Source organism: Danio rerio, chromosome 3 (assembly GCF_049306965.1).
Source record: "Danio rerio strain Tuebingen ecotype United States chromosome 3, GRCz12tu, whole genome shotgun sequence".
NCBI classification, from domain to species: domain Eukaryota; kingdom Metazoa; phylum Chordata; class Actinopteri; order Cypriniformes; family Danionidae; genus Danio; species Danio rerio.
The window spans coordinates 27,329,220-27,356,480 of NC_133178.1; the positions used below are offsets into that span (position 1 = coordinate 27,329,220).

Sequence of the window (27,261 nt, forward strand, 5' to 3'; positions counted from 1 at the left end):
GGCTTTGCCTCAGTTTGGTGCAGTCTTGTGTAGATCCTCAGGTGCTAGATGTGAAGCCAGTTAGGGAATAAGAAGTGCAGGATTAGTTCCGTTTTGGTGGTTGAAGGACATACAGTATATTTATAGCTGATAAAGTCATCTGTATGAGTAGACAGGCTCCTTAATTCACAAGTGTTTTCTGTCTCAGCTGATCAACCGTAGCACACGCTGCATAGTGATTTTCTATACTCGTCAATACAGTGGTGTTTTCAGAGCAATGACTTCGTTTTCTTTTCTTCTAAATAAACATTGTATTTAAGAGTTTTTAAAAGAACTATGTTGTTCTACACTGAGACCTAAGAACACACGACAATATTCCAGTGACAAGCTATTTGGCTGTCTGCATCAAACGTGTCACGAAATGACAGAAACATTTAAATACAAGCCACTTTACCCCAATGAAAAGCAAAGGCTTTTAATCTAATACATATTAACCTTTTTTAACATTATTAATAGCTGAAACACAGCTCTGACTTCATTTTCAAACAATCTGATAGTTATTTTATTTTCAAGATCTGAAGTGAGCTATCTGCTGCTGCTTTCTGTAGTATGGTAATAAATGTCACATTGACTACGGTTACATGGACATCAGTAATCAAATGATTTGCCTTAATCTGTATAAGACAATAATATGATTAAGACATGATTAAGACAACGTGAGTTGCTTTTTGAATGTTCTTTTCATGATCTCGTTTTACTTTTGTTATAGTACATAATTTGATTAACGTCACTGAGTCACCACGCTATCCACATTTGCTCTAGAGTTTCATGTCATTTCGGGTGTTTCATTTTTAATTTGTCGACTTTTAACTGCAGTTTAGCACTTTCACTCAGTTTCATCCAGGAACATTTCATGCATACCCCTCTTGACAAATGAGATATTGGTTGCGAGGATAAACTGCTGGAAGAGTGTAGTTTTAATTGAATTTGATACCGCAGGGCGTATGGGAAAAAACTGTATTTTGTGATGCAGGTGTCTGTGGTCCTTCACTGACTTGGTAGGTGCAGAGAATAGTGTTAAACAACCGTTGGTGTATTGAAATATCCTGTCGCAGAATGCGTCGAAAAGTCCTACATGGCGGTAGTAGTTTGATCAGAGTGTTTACATGTCTGTACTGCACTTCAGTAATGCGACTAAATCTGCATACTCTATGTCCTAATTCGATTTCTGTTTAGTTTGATTGTGACCTTAAAGGGCACCTATGGTAAAAAATCTACTTTTCAAGCTGTTTGGACAGACATGTGTGTAAGTATAGTGTATAGACCGTCATATTGGGGTGATATAAACTCACCCAGTGCTTTTTTGTCAATTTAACAACATAAAAACGGTGGACCAATTGGAGCGGTTTTTAGAGCGACCGCAACTTGACGTAGGAGTGCGGTTCCCCCGCCCACCAATACTGATTGACAGGCACGCGTCACCTAATCCTCAGTTTGTCGCTCCACGTCCGCCATTTTCAGTGCGAGTCAAAGCGATATCCCTAAAGGAACACCCTTGCTCTATTTTTAGATGCAAGGCTCATTGGGCTCAACACAAGATCAATATTTTCCACATTATCGCTCTAATCGGAATTATTGGTTGTACCTTTAGGTAGGTTTGCAAACATGTGTACATGTGATCTTAACTAGGTGCAGCTGGAAAAGGCCAAGCGCGTTGCCTAATGTGCCCGTCTCTCCATTGGAAATAAAATAACAAACTTGCCTGCAGGTCGCACACCAGAAGCTCCGCTCTGTATAGCACGACGCTGACCCAGCGCCATGTATTTTGGAATTCTAGGCGTGGGTTTCTGTCGGGGTGCACGCTGCGGCGCTTCACTTGGGGCGCCGTTGTGTGTGCCCTGATGGAAACCTGTGTTTAGAGTTCTAAAATGCATGGCGTGACAATTCGGGACACTTCATGTTTCTGCCACACAGAGAGTGTCTGGTGTGCTGTGTCGCGTGCCTCAGTCAAAGTTAATTCAGTGTGCGTGGTTATTAGTCTCGGTGTACAAGCTCGGCACTTGAAACTAGCACACAGTTAGCTGTAAAACTAAACAAAGACACAAATGATTTTGTACTCTCTGCTTGGTCCGTGTCCGAGTCATACATGTACGGCTGAATGCTGATCCTCTCATGTAGCTTAGCTTCTCTCTGTCTGCCTGTCTGTTGCAAACACAGAGCGTGGGAGCTATTGGCTTTTCATGTGAAGCAACACGCCCCTAAAACAGTGAGCTGTGTACACGCCCCCAACATGACACTTTTTAACACATTATAATAAAAAATCTGAACTGTGTTTTAAACTGAACCTAAACTGGCACACTCAGAAGAACCTTAATACTAATATTAAATCATAAAAAAGGGGAAACTATGTGCCCTTTAATTGAATTAAATTAATCAAAAATCACTGTTGACATGGCAGACTTAATCAGAGTATTGTCTTAATCGTATTAAAATCGATTTATTATTGTCCATGTAAAGATATTCTAAACCATGTAAATATACTCATTAGCTAGCATTTAACACTGAATAAAGCACATATTCTGCACCTGAGGTAATTGTCATACTAGTATATGCTGTTGTTCTGTGGCTATGTCACAGAACATTTCTAAAATAAAATATATTGGACATGGAAAATATACCTTTATTGCATGTTGCATTGCCGTGTCACATATAGTTAAGACACAATGTTAGTGTGAAGAATAATTAAAGAATCTTTTGTAGAATTTGTGGAGCTTCCAGTAGCAGTCAATGGGAATAAAAACCTTCTGTTTAAAGACTGTAAGCGGTTTTTGATATTGAAATGATCACAGATCTATCTCAGCATGATCTTAAAGGTAAGATTCACCCAGAAACCTTCCTTATATGATTTTAAACCTTTATGAGTATATTTTTTTCTGTTGAACACAAAAGAAGATATTTAAAAGTATGTTGGTTGTTTGCACTAATTGACTTTCATAATAAGAAAAAATACTATGGAAGTCAATAGGTGCCAGCAAGCAGCATTTTTAAAAATATCTTATTTTGTTTACAACAAAAGAAAGAACATCGAATAGGTTTTGAACAAGAGAACGATGAGTAAATGATGACAGACTTTTAATTTTTATTTTGTGTTTTGACCAGGCTGAAGTCACAGCATGGGATTTTTTTGTAGTTGTGAGAATACCATATCATGGAAAATAACACCTTTGTAGCCTCGGGCAACATCACATCCACATCTTCTTTCTTTTTATAAAAGATACTGATACCAAGATAGTTAACAGGATGTCAATTTGCCTTAGGTGGGCACTCATATGATGTAGCTTATCTATGGATCGTTCTCTCAAAAACAGTAAAAAAAAAAAAAAAAAAAATCTTAAATTTATTGACACTTTTAGAATAACAGGGAGTGCAAATCTTGTGTGAAGTGTCTCTTTAAGATAAACCCTTTTGGTAACGGTGTGTTTGCATACTTGCGTTAATGGCCTTTTGTTGGCCTGTTAATGTGACACACTCATGTATATGAACCAGTCAGAGCATCTGTGATGTCATGTTGGGTGCAGCTCACAGTCATTGCCATTAGCAATGCATAATAAAGGACTGCAGACTTGGCATTTCCTGGGGATCGTTTTACATTCTCGTGTTTTCATACACAAATGAGCTGGTTTTAACATACACACGGTGTGATGCCTGCTTTGAATTTGGGTGTAAAAAAGCTGTGGTTGCAACGCATCAACTCATATTTAAGATGATTTCTTCCTATGCCCTAGGTCTAGATCCATTTTCATCATAAGTGCTGCACTGTAAATCATTATTGCTGCCATAATCCTCATAATGATCATAATGCTCAACTTCCATTAATCAAACTTACAAAAAATGTTAGGCTAAACTTTGGACAGCTTACAACATGTAGTTTAAACCCACTTAACTTAAATGAAATGAAAGCAACACAAAAGTTTTTGTTGTCTTGACTTTTTATCATTACTTTTTTACAGTGTGTTATTGTGCTGTGGCTGTCCAGTTTTGATAACATTTTCCCCAAATGTTATTATAAGTATGAATGCAATGGAATTTAAATGCACTCACACTTTAACCAATGCAGCATTTTTTCAAGATGAAGGTAGATTTAATTTTAAAGGTGATACTCTACAAATAATAACTCTTAATAGGTAAGAGTTAAAAAGATAATAGTTCTTGAAAAAATAAAGAATAAAGCAGTAAAATAAACAATAAAATAATAAATAATAAAAAAATAAAACATTTTGATTTAAATATTTCCTGCGTTTTGTTTTGTTGTGCTACTATATGACCAAACTATATTCTAATTTATATCGTATTTATCCTGCTGTCACAAATGAATACATTTCTGTCAGAATATCACATTTATTCAAGATTCATTTATCGTTATTTTAAGCAATGAATGTTTTTTTTTTTTTCAAGATTAGAAATGGTATGATAAAATTTAAAACATCATAAAATTTTAGGCCAGGGTAAGGTTCTAGACCCATATTTGGTTCCAGTCAGACACATTTAACGCTGATTTATACTTTCACCTGGTGCCAGGTCGCGGACCTCTGCTGAGTGCACCTCAGGAAACGGACAAGGCTTTTATACTTTGCGCGTTTGCCATTAGGATATACTTTTAAATGACAGGGGGCGGTCAAAAAAACTTACCATAAAATCAGATGGATAAACAGAGAAGTTGGAAGTTTCGGGAACTATGTCGTATCAATAATATTATTGAAGATTTTCAAACGACTTATTTTTATTATTTTTCAAAAATTATTTTAATGATTATTTTATACTCTATAACCATTCAAGATTTTTAAAATCAAACTTTGATGCATTACTTGCTTTTGTTCATATCTCGGACAGTTTCACCTATTAAAGTTTATTAAAATAATAATGACAACAGAACAATATTTGCTCTACAAATATACTTTTTATTATGGAAAGAATAAAAGAAAAAAGTACAGTTACTAAAAAATACAGAAAATACATGTTTTTTTTTTTAGATTTAATCCACTCTACAATTGACTATTTGGTTAATTTCTGTCCTCCACGTATATGCTATAAAGCAATAATGGTTCAAAATTCCTGACCATTATCACCAATAAAGCCTAGACAAATAGGGCATCAATATATCGTAAACCGATTCAAATATTCCTTTCTAGTTATCAAAGAAATAATTTGTTACTTAATTATACAAGAGAACTAGTGAATGCATTGAGTATAAACCAGGCTTTATAATGTGCCCAGGTGCTCAGAGTCGTTTATAGAAATGATTTTGACACCATATCCTCAAATATTTATATCTAGGGCCAAAAGTCCTTCATTCAACCCTTTTCTGCTTCCTGCTTATCTCTCCCGCTAAAGATGTAAAGCATTACAAGAGCTACGGAATACAGATGATGCTGGTATTTTAACCACACTAAAAGAAGATGCCTAGCAAAAGTATCAACTGATTTTGCTGAAGATCTGAGGAATCAAACGCTCATCATAAATGCTAATAGAGTTTTTCTTTAATACATTAAATTATTTATTTATTTCTCATTTTAATGTCCAGTATTACTCAGACCATACATATACCAGGTCTGTAAAGAGATTTTTTTTTTTCATCCAAATTCAGTCACTGATGTCATGGGAACAATAGTTTGTATGATGCACCAAGGACAACATCTGTCTTTGCTAATCAATGAAGGGCTCTTCAAGAAAGTTTGGAGTAGGATTTTTATTTATGTATTTATTTTTCTTTGCTTATGCTCTTATATAATTACTAGCTTTTTTGATTATAAAATGATTGGACATAAATATATGTATTATTATTTCTATTATTATTGTTTCAATATTTCATTTATACTTTGTTACTGTCCCTACCAACCCAGGATATAATAAAAAACTTTTCTCTAGAACCTTGCTAGCTGTCATTTAAAGATCAGATTCAACAACATATGTTTGCATTTGCATTGAATACTTTTATAGTAATTAATAAAAACAATTAAACCATTTTATAAAATTAAAGTGAAGGTAAACTCATAATGACTGTTAAATAGGGGATATTTTCAAGATGATTTATTTCACTATTAAGCTGCACTATTATTATTTTTTTATTTTTTGCACTATGTCAGTTCACAGGTATAAAATACGCTAGTGTATTTTTTGATACATTTATTGTTATTAGTCACATGGAGATGCTCGTCTGGTAGACTGGTGCACTGTGTGAGTTTGTCACACAATTTTAATATTTACAGCACCTAATAACAAATGTCCTTGTGGCTGGGTCACATGCTTACGGAACCCCGGAAGGGACGTAGTAATATATATATATAAACACATTTTTTTTTTTCAACAAAACATTTTGTACAATCAAGGTTGTATTTTTTCTAATAACTTTGACCTTAAAATGTTTTTTTTTTTTTAATTAAAAGCTGCTTTTATTCTAGCCGAAATAAAACAAATAAGACTTTCTTCAGAAAAAAAAAAATAATATCAGACATACTGTGAAAATTTTCTTGTTCTGTTAAACATGATTTCGAAAATATTTGAAAAAGAGAAGGGGGGGGGGGCTAAAATTCTGACTGCAACTGTATGTATGTATTTAGACTGTATGTTACTGATGAATAAAGATGTCTCTATGATGACTGAAATTGCTAAATGGCCTCAAACAATCCCCAAATGCACTACAGAATGTTACGTTTACACACACACTAACAAACATAATGCATGTAAACACATCAGCTTTTTCACAGTATAATACTCAATACTCACTACTCCTGAGTACTCTTAAAAGGGCTATTTTTAACCAATACTTTGAGTAATATTTTAAACAGGTACTTTTTTTTCTAGTTGCTCTACATTTTGGGCATGTAATGGTACTTTTACTTCAGTATTTCTTTTTAGTTCTCTTTCCACCACTGTGGATCACATTTTAACCTGTTTACACAATTTTCTTCATGTAAATCAGTTAAAACAGAGAGTCTTCATTTTTTTTAAGCATTTAATCACAAGTTGCCATGTCTCATACAAATTGGACAAATGCCAACATTAAATATTTAATTTTCTCTAATATAAAATCAGATTGCACATCCACATTAAAGGTTTAGGTGGGAGCCACGTTAATTTCTAACATTAAATTAGTAACAGTTAATGTGTATCTTATCTATTAAACGTTTAGGCCTACCTGCTCAAGTTACCCATTACTTCTCAGCATGAGAAATACAAGGTGTGGTGTGTGAGCGTGTGAACAGATTGAAATGCGTGACACATGGTAAATGTGTGAGACTTGAGAGCGCTGTCTATGTTCGTTAGCATCTTGGCTAGCTCGCCTTTATAAATTAACATCACTTACAGGGTGGAAAAAGATTAAACTATAAAGCAAATTAACATGTTTTTTCATTACTAGATTTCTGCCATGGCCCTATTAGATGGTATATGAAGAAAAAATCATACATTTATGCAAGTAAAGTCTTTTACAGAACTGTTTTGAACGTGATGAATCACACACTGTTAGCATATGTTCCAGGTACATCATACAGAACATTGATCTCAAGACTGCATGTCAACCATTTGTTGAAATCAAGACATTTGCTAATCATTTACTCACCCTCAAAATATTCCAAACACGTAAGAAAATCATTCAGAAGTATTTACAACGAGATATTTTTTTAACAAATCTTAAAGATTTCTGTTCTTTCATTGAAAGTCTATTCACCCAAACCTCTATTCATCTCTAAACTCCAAAATACTTCAGAATGTTCATAAGAAATGATTGCAAATACAAAATCAAGTACTTTAATTTCAGTCTTTCAAAGAGAGATGATTGCTTTACGAGATTTAGAACAGATTTTATTTAGGCTTTTCACACACAAACACGTTACAGTATTCAACTTTGGACACAAAAGCACCACATTAAATTCTTTCTTGTATGTCACAAGGCAAGTTTGAGCATCAATCATGTATTATTGAGCTTTTGAGTTCACTGATCAGTGTTTGTGTAAAGAGCACGCCTACATTTTGATTCGGAATTCAGTTATATTTTATATCTCTATACAAGGCACCCTACTAAATTGACCAGTGTTTCAGTTGACCAACCCCTGTGTATGGATATAGATATAGATATAGATATAGATATAGATAAATACAGGGGTTGGTCAATGAAACTGACTGAAACACTGGCCAATTTAGTGTTGAAGGTTTCATGGCTAAATTTGACCAGCCAGGTGGTAAGATCCGAGTGTGAAGCATTAAGAGTGAGATTATTTTTGCAATTTGACATCAAATGAAGTCAAATACTAAGCTGCTATCGTTGCTTACTTGTGAAGCTAATGTGATTCCGACTTTTGTTTTGAACAATGTGACTGGAGTGTTTTGTCCAACAGGACAACTTCAGTGGTTATCAGAGGGATTTCTAGCAATCCTCTTATAAAACAGAGCTGTCTCGAGATATACAAACTACAGTACAGGGATAAGACAAACAGCAACACACTCCATCCACCCCCTGTTGCTTTGCCAGTTAAGTCAGACGGGCATCCTCTGACCAGCTGACAGGTGTCCGTGCCTCAGTAGTTAACCAGCGCCGTGTCAACTGCTGTCTCTATGTTGGGCGATCTTGCGAATGAACTCAATTGAGCTGAACAAACTGAAGCCCGGGCTGCAAAGCCATTTTTTATTCGCCACTGACAATATGCTGCCTAAAGTTCAATGCGCATCGAGGGTGCTTTCCATATCCATTTCCATTCTGTGGGTGCTGAGTAAATCTTAAGATAAAAATCAACCCCAGCGTGACCCACATTTCAAACGTTGACAAATGAATCTAATGCCTCATTTCTAGCCCAGGATGGAAGCGCAATTATGGACAATTCTCAATTCTTCGTCCTCATTATTTCAATTCCCCGTCTGAATCGATCTGCGCCGCTCGTACATTTGCCTCCTGTCAGTCATGATAATGTGCATTAATCTCCACCTGGATGCTCTGAGCATGCTCACAGCACACCTCTCCGGCTCATAAACGAGACTGGCCAAAATGAACATCACTTCCTAATTAATTGCAGCCGTGCATTGTGCTAGCACAGAACATGTCAGGTAATGTGGATGCTGGATAATTGTGTGCAAAATGGATTCGCCGTGTAATAATGCTTATAATATAATATGCAATATTATGATTTATAGGCGTCAGTGGGTAGCACAATCACCTCACAATAGAAGGTCGCTGGTTTGTGCCCCGGATGGGTCAGTTGGCATTTCTGTGTGGAGTTTGCATGTTCTCCCCGTGTTCGCGCTGGTTTCCCCCACAGTCCAAACGCATGCAGTATAGGTGAACTGAATAAGCCAGATTGGCCGTATAGTGTATGTGTTTGAATGCAAGAGCATATGGGTGTTTCCCAGTATTGGTTTGCAGCTGGAATGGCATCATTTGGTGGCGACCCCTGGTTAATAAAGGGACTAAGCCCTCATTCATTCATTTTCTTTTCGGCTTAGTCTCTTTATTAATAAAAAATGATAGTTTTGATAGTTAGTTCTCCCTGTGTTCGTGTGGGTTTCTTCCAGTTGCTCCGGTTTCCCTCACAGTCCAAAGACATGCGGTACAGGTGAATTGGGTAGGCTAAATTGCCTGTAGTGTATGAGTGTGTGTATAGATGTTTCCCAGACATTAATTGCAGATGTAAGGGCATCCGCTGCATAAAACATATGTTGGATAAGTTGGAGGTTCATACCGCTGCAGCGACCCTAGAAAAATAAAGGGACTAAGCCAAAAAGAAAATAAATGAATGACTGACTTAGAATTTTTATTATTTTTATTAAGACAGCTTAAACAAACACCAAATATAAATGTAAGAAGAAGACCAATTAAGAAAAAAAAAATACTTTTATTTACAAAAGCAATTTACAGCAGTAAGGTAAGATTAAGTTGCAGTGCTAATGTTAAAAAATACATATAATAAAATAATATTTTGAATAATAAACAAGCCAAAAATAAAGCAAAATAATTATGTTTATACATGGTACACAGGGTATACATGTACCTGTTTTAAGTATTATTATACTGTAAACATTTTCAGTCATTTGCTGCTTTAAACTAAGTATAATCAAACTGATATATGGCAGTTCAGTCTGCTGTGGAGACTCTTGATAAATAAAGAAGTAACCCGAAAGAGAATGAATGAATGAATTATATATATATATATATATATATATATATATATATATATATATATATATATATATATATATATATATATATATGCAGCTAACTCAAGCTAAATTTCATGTAACTTGAAATTTAATTACTTTGATGAGTTTATGGGGTAAAAATAGCAACTTATGTTGCCATAACATTTTATTGTTTCAATAAATAAAAAAAAATAATTAAAAGGTGTTGCAATGACTTCTTTTTTTTATCATATCCTTTTTTATATATTTCTATATTAGTGATATCATATAAGAGCACTTGAATGCAAGTAAATGAATACTTTAATACAATCTCTAAGAAATATAAGTACCCTTATATGGCACTTCTTGTGTGTATTGCCTCTTCATGTTGAGTTGCCTAACGCCTTTGTCATTTGTAAGTCGCTTTTGACAAAACAATCTGCTAAATGTAATGTAACTGTAAATGTAGATCACAATCTACATAAAGCATCCTAGTGTGTCATTTTTAGTTTGCAGAAAGTTGCTCTCTATGTACATACCACACCTCAGACTGATAAACGAAACAATATGTGGCATTACATCAAAAATAAAAGCGAGCACTTATTTGCGGACAGAGCTGATTCAGTTTTTTTTATTAACCACTCAATGTAGTGCAACACTTATTTAAAGGCTTCTTATGAGTTTTCTTCATGCTGACTTGGAGGCTTTTCTCTCTCTCTTGGCAGACACAGCACAGGAGCAGGGCCTGGATCTGGAGCCGCCTGTCCCGATGGAGGAGGAGAAGGAGGTGATGGAGGAGATGGAGGTGGAGATTGAAGATCCACTGCCGTGCCTCAGTGAAACTGACACACAGGGCATCATCAAGGGCAGAGATCTGTTCGGATATGTCGGCATTGAGGCAGTTCTGGACCAGATGAGACGCAAAACCATGAAGGCCGGCTTTGAATTTAACATCATGGTGGTTGGTAAGTGGACCATTGGACAGACATAAATTGGACTTAAAAAGCTTGTTTTTTTAAGGCAAATGTCTGACGGTGAAAAGGGAAAACAAAAAATAACTAATTGATATTGACATACAGTGCATCCGGAAGGTATTCATAGCAATTCACTTTTTCCACATTTTTTATGTAACAGCCTTATTAAAAAAATTTATTAAATAATTTTTTCCTCAAAATTCTACACACAATACCCCATAATGACAATGTGGAAAAATATATTTTTTTAAATTGTAAATTTATTAAAAAAATAAATAAAAAACAAAAAAAAACACATGTACATAAGTATACACAGCCTTTGCCGTTAAGCTCTAAATTGAGCTCAGGTACATTCTGTTTTCACTGATCATTCTTGAGATGTTTCAGCAGCTTAATTGGAGTTCACCTGTGGTAAATTCAGTTGATTGGACATGATTTGAAAAGGCATACACCTAAATAAGGGCCCAGGGTTGACAGTGCATGTCAAAGCACAAACCAAGCATATAGACAAAAGAATTGTCTGTAGACTAACTTAGATTAACTGTGGCACTATAACTGTGTTTGTAGAAAAATAAAAAAGCACACCACCAAAATATCAATGGAGTAGCTTCACAACAACTTTGGGAATGTCCTTGGGTGGCCCAGCCAGAGCCCAGACCTAAATCCTGTTGAATATCTCTGGAGAGATCTAAAAATGGTACACCTTCCCATCCAACCTGATTGAGCTTGAGGGGTACTGCAAAGTTGAATGGGCAAAATTCCCAAGACAGGTGTGCCAAGCTTGTGGCGTCATATTCAAAAAAACTTGAGGCTGTTTTTGCTGCCAAAGGTGCATCAACAAAGTATTGAGCAAAGGCTGAGAATACTGTTGTACATGGGATTTTTCAGGATTTGTTTAACAATTTCAAAAACTGTTTTCTCGCATTGCTATTATGGGGTATTATTTGTAGAATTTTGAGAAAAGAAACTATTTTAATCTATTTTGCATTAAGGCTGTAAAATAACCAAATGTGGAAAAAATTGAAGAGCTATGAATATTTTCATGATGCACTGTGATCATATTTCTATTTAAATTGAAGGCTGTTCCATTAAACCTTTTATTCATAAAAAGTATAAGTATAAATAAATAAGTTTATACAAAAATAATACGCCGCATAATTGGTTTCAAGATTTATAATAAGTAAATGTTTCTTGAGGATCCAATCAATGTGAGGATCATGTGACAATATTACATAGATTTACTAAGATATTATATGATTAAAGGGCTGCTGATTGCTTTTTAATATTGCTAGCAAAAAAATTATCAGAAAATTGGATGAAGTTAGGTAATATATATATATTTTTTTTATATTAGAGTCAAATGTTTTCACTGAAGGTATAATGGGGAATCTCTTTTACCACTCAATAGTTCAGAAAACGCTTCACACAACAGCAACAACAGCAAAAAATCAACAACAACAGTTTCTTCCGGGTGCTCCATTTTCCCCCACAAGTCCAAAGACATGCACTATAAGTGAATTGAACAAGCTAAATTATGTATGTACAGTGTTTGTGTCTAAATCTCTTAAAGCTCTGAGCATTGGTGCGGATAAATATCAACTTCAATATAAATGGCCTTGGGAGGAAGGATATACATTTAAATAATATTTTTATATATACATTTATACACAATATTGTTATAATCAGATTTATTATGCAAGAAGTGCAATGACATGCGCTATAAGTGAATTGGTAACTTAATTTGAAGTAGTGTATGTTTGTGTGTGAATGAATGTGGGAGTGTATAGGTGTTTCCCAGTACTAGATTGTGGCTATAAGGGCAAAACATAAGCCATAATACTTGTAGGGTCATTTCACTGTGGTGACCCATGATAAATAAGGGACTAACCCGAAGGAATATTACTAAATAAATATGGATATATCTGTGAAGTTATCTATTTAAAAGTGCTGCTGAAATTGAGATTTATGGATAAGTGCAGGAGAAAAAAAAATTAAAGTCTTAGTCATAGTCAAATGAAATTTTAAGAAGCCGTTTTTAAAATATGTATTTTTATTGAAATCTACAGACACAAACTGAAAAAGTGCAACAAAAGAAACAGTGCAAAAAAAAGTGCACTTTGGATGTTTTCTTTCTATTAGACTGCAAAAAAAAATGGTTAAATTCTTATAAGTTTTTGCCTGCAGTGTTGCACCTTAAATAAATAAATCAGTTTGCTTCGAACTTGAATCAAGACCCTCAAAGCTGATTTCTTAAACTTTCAATTTCAAACGGCATGCATAACGGCTCAGCCTCAGTGACTTCACACCTCTTGCTTTCCTGCTCTGAGTGTGAACTTCAGCTCAGCTAGTTTTTTAGTGCTTCGTTTAGTTGGGCTTGCCTTAGCCAAGACTGCAGCGACGAAAATAGAACAGACTTGAGATGTGAAATCAGGTAAAAAGTTTGTGCAAAACTATCTACACCAAGCTGAGTATTACTTGAGAAAGGTGCAGGAAGATGTTCTGCCTAAAACAGGAAACACTGTCAGGTGAAGGGGAAATGATATGTTTGGCTGTTAGAAGAATGGTTAGAAACTCAGTTCTTTTCAGAAACCGTTATTCAGATGTTACAAAAGTTTATTTATATTCAGTTAAGATAAGTAGGTAAATGTATTGCAAAGTATCTTACACAGAAAATAATTTTCAAAAGTGCTTAACAGTAACAGGGTGTTCGAAGGGTCTTCAAAATTATTAAAAGTTAATAAATCAATGTAGAGAAATTTAAACTATTAAAAAGTCTTAAATGTTATTTTGCATGGTATTCAATTGTATATCATTTTTGATTATGCAATGCATGGTTGTACGCTAAAGTTTACTTGTATTAAACCTGCGAATATCAGAATGCTGTGTAGTTTATGAAATCAATGAAATCCTGCTAGATTTGACATTATGCTGCTTTGTTTACAGCAGTTGTCAATGCAACACCATTATTTCTGCAGTTCTATAGGTGCCAACCTGCTAAATTAGCTATAAATTAGCTATTAGATAGTTTTTTTTTCTGTTTATGAATAATGTTTTAGTTTTGGATTAGTTTCTTACCTTAATATTTAGTAAGTGTACTGTAAGTTAAAATCTCACCAGTGTTTCCAGTTGAAACTGTATGGAAAGAGTAATGAAATTCACTCTGATTCCTGTATATACTCTAGTAAAAAGTATACTCGAGTAAAAACTATATATGTACTTTAGATTTGAAAGATAATAATATAACACAACTTCTAACTGTACAAATAATGAAAAAAAGAATTAAAAATAAATATTAACAGAAACAATCTAGTTATGTCTAGATATATAAATATTTATATTTTTATATATTTTAAATCCAAACACAAATAAATAAGACAATTAATTAAATATATTTTAAATAGGCATTTTACTTACAAAATAAAAATAATAATAAATGGGCATTAATAATGATAATAATAATAATAATAATAATAATAATAATAATAATAATAATAATAATGAACAAAAACACACAACAAGATTGATCAAACTTACATAAAATAAATAGAAATAGGGCAATAGGGATGCATTAAATTGATCATATTTTTATTTCAATTGAAAGCTGTTCCTTTAAACCCATAAAAATGATACAAAATATACTTATAAATAAATCAGTTTAAACAAAAACAATAAGCTGCAAAAGATTTTCAAGATTTATAATAAGAAGTAAATGTTTCTTGAGAATCTAATCAATGTGAAGATCATGTGACACAAAATTATGTAGTTTTACTGTATTTACTGTAACTTGGTGGAAACAAGAGAGCATTTGAAGAAAACACTTAAAAATTGACTAACCCAAACCTAATGAAAAGTATATTTAGTATTTTAAAAATCAGACATTATAACGACAGCCAAATGGGTTCTGCAAACTCAGAAGAGATTCACAGAAATGAATTAACCTTACCACCTGTAGTACCATTTCCACTACAAGTACAAAACATCAGTGGTTATATTTTTATAATAGAGTTTTTTTAAACATAGATTTTATTAAAAAGATTTTTACTGTGAATTTTGGATACAGCACCCTATTGCAAACAAAATAGATTTCCTCCATTTCAGTGTTCAGCAAGGACACTCTGAACTCTTCTACTCTTCCTAAAAGTCATAGATTTTCTTCCAGCTTCAAAATTAGGATTGTTCTCTGACAGTCCAGCAGAGCTCTGGCAGTTACAAGACATCTGCCTTATTCAAAGAGGCCACCTTATTCAAAGCTGACCAATCAGAGAGCTGCTCAAACCTCCCAAATCCCCCTTTTCCCTTTAGAGAGAGTGAGGGCAGGCCTGCAGATGGAGGAGGTGTTGGCCGACTGTGGGCTTTACCTAATTAAATGGCAAGGGCTATTGTTGTGTTGTCTGTGCACTGGGAGACTGGAGCCCAGTGTGTTCAGAGTGTTCCCCAACTGGGCCAGCCAAGGGGATTTATGATGGCTGCGGCATCACAAATTCAAGGCCATCCAGCTCTCCAGTGAGAACCATTCTTCTTTCCCACTTTTTTTTTGTGCCTATTTTTTAAACCGAGATGCCAGGTTTTTCTCACTCCTTTGCTTGTGCTTTCATTCTCATTGTTGGCTCCTCTGTAGTGGTAATAGACAAGAGGTTTCGCCAAATCCTACAAAGGCTTTGAGTCTCATAGAAAAAAAAAAATCAGAGTATCAGCTGCTGTTGCACAACCATGTCAGCAAAACAAATGAAAGCTGAAGTGTGCCGTTTTTGCACCGCTGGCATCACTGCTATAGTGTTACAAACAGTTCCTCCAAAACAGTTCTAGTTTGCCATCTGTCATTGTTCGGATATTTAGGTAAACGCACTCCTTTTTTGCAAGTATGAAAATGCCTACTACAGTTTTCTTCCCAACACGTTTTAAATCATGTTTGGTGTTTAAAAGATTTGTGTGATGGACACTAGATGATTTTTGGCAAATTTTGCTGCAAGGATTAGAAAAAAAGGTGTAATATGGCTTTAATTTATTTCTGTACACTAGAATATTTCCTGTTTATTAGTTAATAATAATAATAATTCCTTAAATATAGTGCTTTTCTGGACACTCAAAGCGGTTTACATGCTAGGGGGAATCTCCTCATCGACACCAGTGTGCAGCATCCACCTTGATGACAAGACGGCAGCCATATTGCGCCAGACCACACACCACACATCAGCTGATTGGTGGAGAGGAGACAGAATGATGAAGCCAATTATAATATGTGGATGGTTAGGAGGCCATGATGGACAGAGGCCAGTGGGCAAATTTGAACAGGATGCCGGGGTTAAACCCCTACTTTTTTTTTTTTTTGAAGGACGTCTTGTAATTTTTAAAGACCACAGAGAGTCAGGACCTCAGATTAACGTCTCATTAAAAAGACGGTGCTCACTGAGCAGTATTCACCTTATTCTCCGCCGACGAGCGGGCGCTGCTATTTGAATCTTTTTGGCTTGAGACTTCCGGTCTCATTCACTTCCATTAATTTTGTGACCGTAAAGCAGCTCGTTACGCTGCTTGATGTTGCAATTTGATATTTTCTTATTATATTATTCTACTTTTTCTGTATAGTCATGTAAACATTTGTTTGTAGAGCAAGTAGTTTGACCGTTTTGTGCCGTTTATTATTCCTTGTCATTTCTCCCATAGGCGACTGAATCGGAAGTTCCAAGACAATCGCGAAAACAGGCACACTTCCGCATTTTAGAATAAGGTCAATAGAGTCCCCTTCTCTATACTGGGGTGTTAGGATGCACACAGACCGCAGGTTGAGCACCCCCTGCTGGCCTCACTAACACCACCCATTGTAGATCCACTTCAAATGTTGACGACTGTAGGTCCTGAACTAAGGGGTAGCCCGATGGCTCGGTGGTAAGCACTGTCGCCTCACAGCAAGAAGGTTGCTGCTTCGAGTCTTCGCTGGGTCAGTTGGCATTTCTGTGTGGAGTTTGCTTGTTCTCCCCGTGTTCGCATGTGTTTCCTCCCTGTGCTCCTGTTTTTAGTCACTGTCCAAACACAAGCCTTGTAGGTGAATTGAATAAACCAAATTGTTTGTTGTGAATTAGAGTGTATGGGTGTTTTCTAGTGATAGGTTGAAGCTGGAAGGGAATCTGCTGCGTAAAATATATGCTGGAATAGTTGGCGGTTCATTCCGCTCTGGCAACCCCTGATAAATAAGGGACTAAGCTGAAGGAAACTGTATGAATAAATGAAGAAAAAAAAGCATATTACGGCAATTACTAAAGGATAATATTTTATCATTTTAAAATGGTAAAGTAGAAACTAGTAATTAATAACTCAAAATGTTACAGTTTTACTAGAAGGAAATACTGGAAATTAAACAAATGAAACATTTTACTCAAAGGATGAGCAAACATTTGATTTTGCAGTTCATTAAATATATTGGAAATGAGAACCATATTGTGGATTAAGTTTTATATGTACTTGAAATAACAAGAGCTTAACATTTATAAATTGTCTTTTCTGCTTTGTTTCTTTATTTTTTTTATTGTTTCTTTATTTTTTTAAATATTAAAACATCTTATGTTTTAAGATTCAGAGTCTACACTGGAAAAAATGGCAACTGGCAAAATTATTGCCAACAATTTATATGGGTTGAATGTAAACTAACAAATTACATTTCGTAATGTTCAACCTAATTTGTTTGTTTACAATTAAACCAAATAGATTGTTTACAAGCACTTAACATTAAAAAAATCAATCCAATGCATCATCTTTGAATCATTTTGTCAGTGTATAAAAAGAATAATCCTCAAATTTAAACAAAATATTGCTTTTAATATATATCTAATCCAAAAAAAAAAACAGTCACAGTTAAAAAAATAAATCTCTTGTGAAGCACTCAATAAACACACTTCAGTTTAAATTCGATGCTTTCCATTTTCTCAAACCGTGTGGGAATGCTATTTTGGAATAGATATGACAATAACAGTCTTCACCTGTTCACATTTTGGCCACTTGGATGCTTTTCTGCTTGAGATCTGTTCAGTCGGGATCTAAATCATGTTAAAGCAGATCAGTATTGTGATGAAATCAGCAGAGCAACAATCTGCCTTTTGGCCTGCACAAGTTTCTTCCATGCCTCAGTGAACTATGCTGGATACAATATTGGTATTGTAGGTAGGGTGGTGCTATGCATGCTTGCTTTTCTGGACAAACATCAAAGCTGCTCTCTTCTTTTACTGGTAAAGACAGGCATGGAAACGGGGAGCTGTTTGGCTCATTCTTGACACACTTTAAGGCAACTGACAGATCATTTGTTTCTCCCTTTGCTGTTATTTTTGAACACAGAATTCAATGTTGTATACTGTTTTTTTTTTTTTTTTGCTGTTGCCTTAGTGGTGTGTTGTAGAACACAAGGGCTAGGGTGTGTTTGGGAACACGAGCATGTTTTAGCTAGCATGACATGGCAATGAATGCGAAGTTGACAAGATACAGGAAGAGGAGGAATTGTGCGAACCCAAGATACACACAACAGGATGAAATAGCAGGAATGGAGGAAGCTCTGCAGGATGAGTTTGGTGCTCATCACTCGCCCGTCCACATTTTCCTGCCCTGGGGTGCTTGTATCGAGTCGCACACACATATGGTAGCACTTGGAGTCTGCTGGTCTGTGTGGTTTGTCCTCGGTTGTAAAGGTCAGGACCTTTGTGTAGCCTCAGGGTTTAAAGTACTCGGAGTCTCCCGGTTTCCCATAAGTCAAGTAGCCGAGCACTTCCAAATAGGAGTTTAGCATATTCTGACATTTTCAATGCAGTCAATACATTCAGCTTTGTTGGCGCCCTCAAGTCGAGAGGGCTTTGTAGATATTGTGTTCAAAGAAAATCTTTGTAAACTGCGCATCAAAGTGTCGCAGGGGAGAGGTCTTTTCACCATTTGAAACGCTTTTGAGAAATCAATCAGAGTTAAATGGATATGACACTGGTAAAATTACTAGCTGCATTTGTTGAAGTTTTAGGTGATTGCCGTAAATGACAAGCTGTGTATAACGCAGCGTTTCTGGGTGAATGTGTCAGTGCATGACTCAGACAGACTCCTGACCGGGTCTGGCCTTTATTCTTTCCACATTATCCTGCCACTTTCTTTATAAGATCATCTGTGCTTGTTTGAATTCTGTTTTTTGGATTGAATATCTGAACCAAATGGTGTTTGTGTTGCATACATTTTGTGAATCAAAAGCACATAGAGCAAACAGTGCAGTCTAAATCAGGAAAAGCTAGTTAATTTTAGTGAATCAAAAACACACTAAATGACAGGTGTAGTATGAGTTGTTACAAGTTTTTGTTACACTTTATTTTAAGGTTTAATTGTTACAGTGTAACTATTTGTTTGACTGCTGAGTAATGGCCCGTTTCCACTGACTGGTACAGTACAATATGGTACAGATCACCTTTGTCAGGCTTGCATTTCCACTGCCAAAAGGGGACCAATGGTGTGTATGACAGAAAGTTTTAATCAACATCATTCTCGCTCAAGGAAATCTCACTCAAAATGAAGCTGTATGGGTCGTTCACATATCATATGAGAAGCACTTCTCCCAAAACAGATGCTTTACACACATAAATACTTATGTATAAATGTTCATTACTAACTTTTCTATGAACATAATTTGATTATAACTGCAGAACAATAACAAAATAACCAACTGTAACATCTGTAAATATATTAAATACATAAATAAATGCAACAAATATAAACACATATCAACCCTTACAGTCTCAGATATGTTACCAATTGCAGAAAAACTACACACAGCATACATTTAGTCCTTATTTGGGTTCAAAAACAACACGCAAAATTTACAGTATATATAGCTCACAGTCAGTGCAAATCTCTGATCTGTATCTTGTATCTCCAACAGCACATGTAACCTCTGTTAGAGAGTAATTCTGTCTTTCTGAGTTCATAATAGTCCAAAAGGTGATGATAATAGTCAAACATGGCAGTTTGTTTTTGTTTTAGGTTGCTGAAAGAATCGTTTGCTTTGTTTTTTCTGGCTTCTCCTTAGTTTTTTGCACTTCACTTGGATCAGATGTCAGAAGCACTTCAATATAATCAGCTCAAGTAGTTTGTTAGTTCAAATATAGACGCGTGGCTGGAGAAAGTGAAAACGCTTGCACTTTTAGACGGCCTCATAAAACAAAAACAGGACACGGCAGATTTTGTTCTTATTGGCTTTGTGGCTGTTTATCAAGACAACAACAAGGGTTGCTTAAGCTTGGGTTGACCATGGCTTGTTATTATATGTATATAGTATCATGATGTAATGTCTCAGCTGTGTATTTAAAAATGGAGCTTCCTTTGTTTTTATTCTCCTGCTTGTGTTTGCGCTGGTGACATTTCTATGTAAACCAAAAGCCTTCGGCTGCACGTCTAGCTCTGCCTTTGGTACCCTTTTGTTGTGCTAGGTACCCTATGCAAAGGGTACCCAAGAAGTTGTATGGTACGGTTCACTTTTTGGTACCTTTTTAAACAATGGAAATGGCCATAAAAGCGTACTGAACCATACTGTACCGTACAGTACCACTCAGTGGAAACAGGCCATAAAATGAATTGACTACATGTACTTACTATATGGTTAGTGTCTAGTCTTAGATGCATGTAATTGTAATTATTAGAGTAATTTCATGGGACATGTAACATAGACACCTTACAATAAACTGTTACCAATGAGTGTATTTTGCAGTGCTGCCAGATTGGGCGGTTTTGAATTGGATTGTGCGAGTAAAAAACAGCTGACTCACGCAGTGCCTGCAGTTAAACTTACAGCGGGTAATTATAAAACCTTTATCGTTCAATTTTCCCACAATTGACTGCAAAAAACGAACATAGAAGCGTTGCTTCATTGACAAGCAGCACCTCAATGTGTTCAAAAGGATGTATAACTCCAAATGGGACGTATTTATGCGTTTACGCCATTATGCATCTACCTGAATCTATACTAGAAATCCATAGAACTGCTGTGGAAGCTGGAACTCCTGTGACATGCTTCTGATGTGTCAAACAAGTCATCCTTTCATGAGTTGCTAAATTAATTATTATTACCAGATTTACTAGAGACACATTGGAGTCCACTAGCTTATTAAGATATCCTTAAAACTAACAGACTGATAGTCAGGATAATACATTTTTCTCGGTAATATAAGGACTATGTTGCTTTATAATTACTTTTATTTATAAATTACCTGACCAGCTAAATTATATTTTGCTTTAATGTGCATTTTCCCCTATATGTTCTGTTGTTTGGTTGTTCTGTCATAGGTTTGTTTTTATGTATTGTATTTTATATGTATTATTATTGTATTGTATTGTTTTTTTTTCTTTCTTCTATATTTTGTTGTAGTTTTTTAAAATGCAAAAAAGCAGATAGATAAACTAGCAGACTAAAACTAACATCTAAACTACTTTTAGTTTATTTTAATTTCACGGGATATTTAATGCAAAGAATTTATAAACTATTTAAATATCATCTTTAAACAAATACATCTACAATTATATAGGCGAATAGGTAGTGTAATCTACAGAACAATAAGTGTAGTGTTATGATGGGATCCAGTTATGCTTTAATTTTACTATTGTGGTTCTGTGACTGTTGGTGACGGTTGCTGTGTGGTTAAAAAAATATGACAATTAAAATAACTAGGCTAGTTTCTGATTTCATTTAATTAAAATTCAATAAAATATTAATGTAATAATTTGGGCGTTTTTTTGGGGGTGGGTTTTGGACTGCTTCTGGGCTGGCAGCACTGGCATCTGGCAATACTGGTGGTTTAAATCATAAACAATTTATTCTCATGAATCAAAGCCAATGATTTGAAATGGCCAAATATTAAGATATGTTTAACAATATAATAAATACATGCAATATACAAAATTGCATGTTACAAAAGAAATACTAAAACAATTGTTAATGGCATAATTACTGCACCAGAATCATTCAGAGGAATCAAAACTTCAGATTCTCTTTCCTGTTAAACAGTTATGAAGCATGCATAACTACACGGAAAGCTTCAGGAAGCCATGCTTTGCTCAGCCATAGCCTAAACTGTTAAATCAAACAGGCCCAGGAGGACACACAACGCGGGTTGTCAGTTCCTCATAAATTTGATGTCAACCGCCTCCAATGGTAAGAGGCCATGGCGTAAATCCATCAAAGCCTCTGCTGAGGTGGGCAATGATGGAGGGGCCAGATCGCCCCGGCTCTGTCGTCTATCTCTGTCAAATTGTTTCATTCACTGACAGTTTCCTGAGGCGGCCAGGCCTCACAACAGGTAGAAAACGGAGCGGTGAGAGCGTTTAGCACATTCCCCCACCCCTGGCCTGCGAACGGGAAGCTGACCGGTGGACTCGAGGGGCCCCCTGAGCGAGACAGAAAACACTGGCCATCATCAGCACTCAATACTAAGCGGCTCACATTAACAGAGCACATGTCCTTTGAGGCAATGAAGGTGGCCCCATAGATTTAGCCTTATTTGTGTGAATTGAGATGGCCTTGATAAGGCTCTCTCTCTGGTAATAGCTTCCTCCCTCTGATCTGATCTCCGTGAGGACTAGTGTGAAAGAGTCATTAAGTGGAAAAGCTCCACAAAGCTCCCGGCGGCGTGGTGTTGTCAGTGTGTTTGGACACCCACCTGATAAGACGCTAAAGCACTTTGCCTTGGCTTGACCTGGTCCTATTACATCACCGATGATTTGCGGTATCAAGGGCTTATGTAAACCCTGGAGGCCTGCGCCGCCTGATCATGTGATACTTTATGACCTCAATTTTATGTGTGCCATCTTATCTGTGTGCAGTAATAAAGTTTTATCCCCCCCTGCTAATGCTAAGCAAAGGTCGTCCTGCAAATAAACGCGCTCGAGGGTCTGCTACATATGCAGTTAATTGTGCTTTACTGCAGTTTACAAACAAAAGTCATTAAAGCTATTCTTGTTCTCATCGACAGGTCAGAGCGGTCTGGGGAAGTCGACGCTCGTAAACACACTCTTCAAGTCCAAGGTCAGCAGGAAGTCGTGCACTCCTAATTATGAGGAGAAGATCTCCAAAACCGTCCACCTGCAATCAGTCAGCCACAGTGAGTATTGAACATTCGTACACTCTGTATTCTTCAATGCTACCCCATCACACCCTAGAGCTCAAGATTTAGCTGGTTCATATAGGCCAGTCAGCCCCTGCTGGTAATATCGTAAACACACCATTTGGACCCAGTAAACAGCTTGATGGTCTTTCAAAAGCAGGGATTGGGGAAGTTGCTTTTAAATGCAATGCAATCTTGCGATTTTGCGATTGCGATTACTCAGTGACCTTCTTGCTGTAAGGCGACAGAATTACCTACTGCGTCACCCTACTTATAAACATATTTTTGTTTTTGTATTAAATTTGTAGGAACAATTGTAGGAAATATAAATTCACAATGTAGGAAATGTAAATACAGGTCTGGACAGTGGAGCTCAAGCAAACCATGACAATTTGCTGCCTTTCTGAACTGCATGATGAATAGTATGTATAAAAAAAAAGTTCTGCTCTTCAGCAATGAATATCTTGAGTTTGCATTTCAGATTTCATTCATGTTAAAGGATACTGAATCTGTTTTTGTGCAGGTGAGATAAATACATGTTCACATTTAAAATAGATCTACAGTAAGGCCCAATTCCAATTCTATTTTGGTACCCCAATGCCTTCCTCTTCCCCTTCCCCTTTACCTCGGCCTTTGAATTAGAGTGTGAAGGGGAAGGGCTTCAAAGTTACCCCTAAGAATTGGGACACCACTACAACACCTGCACATGTCATCATATGTCATTGCAATCTCCCACTTCATATGAGATTAGTGATAGTGACTGCTGCAGTTATTCCAGTTGCTTTATTTTTTGGTATTTATCTTCAGGAAATCACTGAAAGCAATGATATTGTGTTATCATATCATAATGATATAATGTGGCAATAAGATCGTAACTGTACTGTGCATTTTACACAGTGGCCATATTCGTCTATGTAAACACACAAAAACATCATCATTAACATTATAGCAGACACTGTAAAAAGGTAATTCCCAGACACTAGACTTTTCTGACCGGGTATTCGGCTGTCATCGGATGACAGATGAGAAAGTATGTTGTGGAAAAAAAGTGCTGCATGCAGAACTGTTGCAAACAATTTGTTTGTGTTGAATTTGAACAAACAATTTAAATTTAATAATGTTCAACTTAATTTGTTTGTTTAAATTCAGCCCAAATAAATTGTTTACAACCACTTCACCAAGGAATCATCTTTGAATATTTTTTTTTTCAGTGTATACAGGAGTTATTATTATAACTACACTCATCACTGTGTATGGATTACAAATAGTGAAATTTATAGTTTTTTAATTAACCTTTTATTTAAAAAGCATGACAGTAAAACATAAACGCCATTATGTATGTATTAATACAAATGCGTGTTTGTCATAAAAATTTGTAATAATGACAAAAAAATACTAATTTGTGCATCTCTTGACTTCCGTGTGCAGCCATGCTGCCGTTGTAGATGGTGTCTTTTGGGAAATTCTTGTACCCCTTGGTTTCGAGAAAAAATCTCAGTTTCAAGGGCCATCTAGCCCTTCCCCTTAGCCCTACACCTTCAAGCTAAAGAGAATTGGGACACCTCTATCCCTTCTCGTGAACGTGCAAAACAAGGAGTAGGGGTAATAAGAAGGGCTAATACAAAGCCTTAATAATAGATAATAATAGCCAGCCTTCATACTTCTGCGTCGAGTGATCGCCATGACCCACAACGCATGCCTTGCGTGTAGTCATATATTTATACTTCTGCGTGCTGTTTGTGTTGATTAATAGCACTACTGAAATGCTAGCTGGCAGTAGGTATTTATGTTGTGTACAAGTAGCTAAAACTCGCTCATTCAGAGGCAGGAGCAGGTGGATGTGCAACAACTTTAATCAAAAGGTAAACACGAGACAAAAGTTTCCCGCAGGAGTTCCTTCATGAGACTCAACACTTATAAACACTTGCTCCATCAGGCTTGCAGCTCTCATCCCCGCCCACACTCGTCAGCGCTTCCAAGCCAACCAATCACAAAGCTTGCGCTATGTGTCAATGTGACGTGTAGTTATATTTTTTGAGAGGTGCCACAGCCACAGCGAGGCCTATGCGACCACACGAAGGCTGCTTCGGACCATACACCTACGTTTGATGCAGAAGTTGTATAAATCAGCCTTTAGTCAATAAGGGGAAAACAAAGTTACCGATGATAATTTTTTGAAAATGTAACTCAAATATTTTCTTGAAAATTATAAAGTAATCTGATTACATGACTTTTGTTAATGCGTAATGCTCAACACCAAATTATGCTTCGTCCTAAACACTGAAGCAGGACATTTGGTCTGTAGACATGTCTTTCCACTATATGCTATCTCATGTATTCAATTGGAGGTGCATTAAAGTGCTTCTGGGAAGTTGTTTTTGTAGATGAGAAGTTGTAATAAGAATATCGTTTGTGTTCAAACTAACTGTGCTCTAAAAACTGATCATTTAAAATATGAAAAGAAACCCAGTGGTCATTTTTTACATTTATTTTAAATGATAAAATACTGATAATATTACTATGTTACTGTTACTCATAACTAAATTGCTTTCACAGTGTATGTGTTCATGTGGATAAATCTTACAAGAAATGTGTCTGAAGTATTTAAACGTTTAATCAGAAACTATAACTTTGTTTTAAAGGTGAAAAACTAAAAATCACATTCTCTGATGCTTCTGATTTCAATATAAACCCAGCAGTTATTGTACGCTGGCCAGATTTTTCACTTTCAGTGTAGACGAGCCACCTGCATGCTGCCAGAAATGTACAGCGTCAAGCCTGGTTAGCTCATGGTTTTACATCAATATCAAGATGACGTGTAACATGGTGCGTTGGCCTGAGTGATTTCTGAAAGGATGAAGGAAGAGTGACATTTGGACAGGACAGGCTGGAGGCAGAGCTCAGTGTTTTGTTGTGTTTGACTTGGAGAAGTGCCAGAGTGATCGGAGCATGGGCTCTGAAAGGAAAGAGAAATTAAAAGCCTCCGAGGGGGACGGATTAGGAGAGATCAATCACACGACTTCGGCTGTTGAGATCAGGCCACAGCTGTCATTATGAGCTCTCTTTCAGGGAGAATGATAGAGGAAGAGTGCACGTAGGGCCGTATTTTATCGCACGGGTCAGGAGATGACTCCTGCTCTAATGGAGGCCACCACTTATACATGGCGTCTGACTTTAGTGAAGCAAGCTCAGCTGAGAGAATGAATTGGTTGATTGAGCAATGCACCGTCTCTGTCTCGCATACTTCCTCCAGAGTGCCAATCAATGGAAGCTTGGCTTCTTGCCTCCAAACAGGCAGGTGTGTTTTTGTGGAGATGTGTAGAATTAAGTTGCATTTATGCTTGTTTTGGCAACGAAGCAAAGCTTGATTGGAATGCTTCTGAGGGATAACCTTTGCTTCTTTGCTTTGATTTCCGACTGTGGACTGTTATAACAGATTTCCTTCACTCGGATATGCCATACTTAAACGTGCTATATTTGGTTTCCACCATAATCAAAACATCAGAAAACAATTAAGTATAAATAAATTAATGGTCACACTTTATTTTAAGTTACAGTTATTGCTATTAACAAGCTAATAAATATATATATTTTGCCTCAATAAACACATAATTTTCTGCACACTAATACTTAATAAGGTAGTTAGTAGGTTTAAGGATTGGGTAGGGTTAGGGTTAGGGTTAGGGATGTAGAATACAATCAAGAATAATATTTCTCCTTTATAAATACAAATAAACAGCCAATATCTTAATAATAGGCAGGTATAAAGTCACTAGTTAACAGTGAGAATTTGTCAGAAAAAAAGGCTAAATTGGCAAATTGTTTTGCATTTTAAAATTGAACAAAACTTTTAATAATGTATGTAAAAATAATATATTTTATAAATAATAATAATTGTAAAAAAAAAACAATACACACACACACACACACACACACACACACTGGTATATATATAGACTGGTTACTCACTGAAGCTAAGCAAAGCTGAGCCTGGTCAGTAGAGCCTGGTGGGAGACTACATGGGAAAACTAGGT

The 27,261-nt window shown here is 36.0% G+C and overlaps 1 protein-coding gene and 1 long non-coding RNA gene across 5 annotated transcripts in view; both read left to right on the top strand.

The window, feature by feature from the left end:
• Positions 1-27,261, top strand: part of septin12 (septin 12) — a 124,928-nt gene that overhangs the window by 81,511 nt on the left and 16,156 nt on the right. For all 4 annotated transcript variants that reach the window (XM_009299472.4, XM_005163961.4, XM_005163960.5 and 1 more), the window contains 2 exons: positions 10,869-11,108; positions 23,096-23,224. In XM_009299472.4, coding sequence (XP_009297747.1) covers positions 10,869-11,108; positions 23,096-23,224 — 369 coding nt within the window. The remainder of the gene's footprint in view (positions 1-10,868; positions 11,109-23,095; positions 23,225-27,261) is intronic.
• Positions 6,414-9,817, top strand: LOC141381211 (uncharacterized). Its single transcript, XR_012401019.1, has 2 exons — positions 6,414-8,075; positions 8,138-9,817. It is a non-coding gene; the product is annotated as an uncharacterized lncRNA (long non-coding RNA).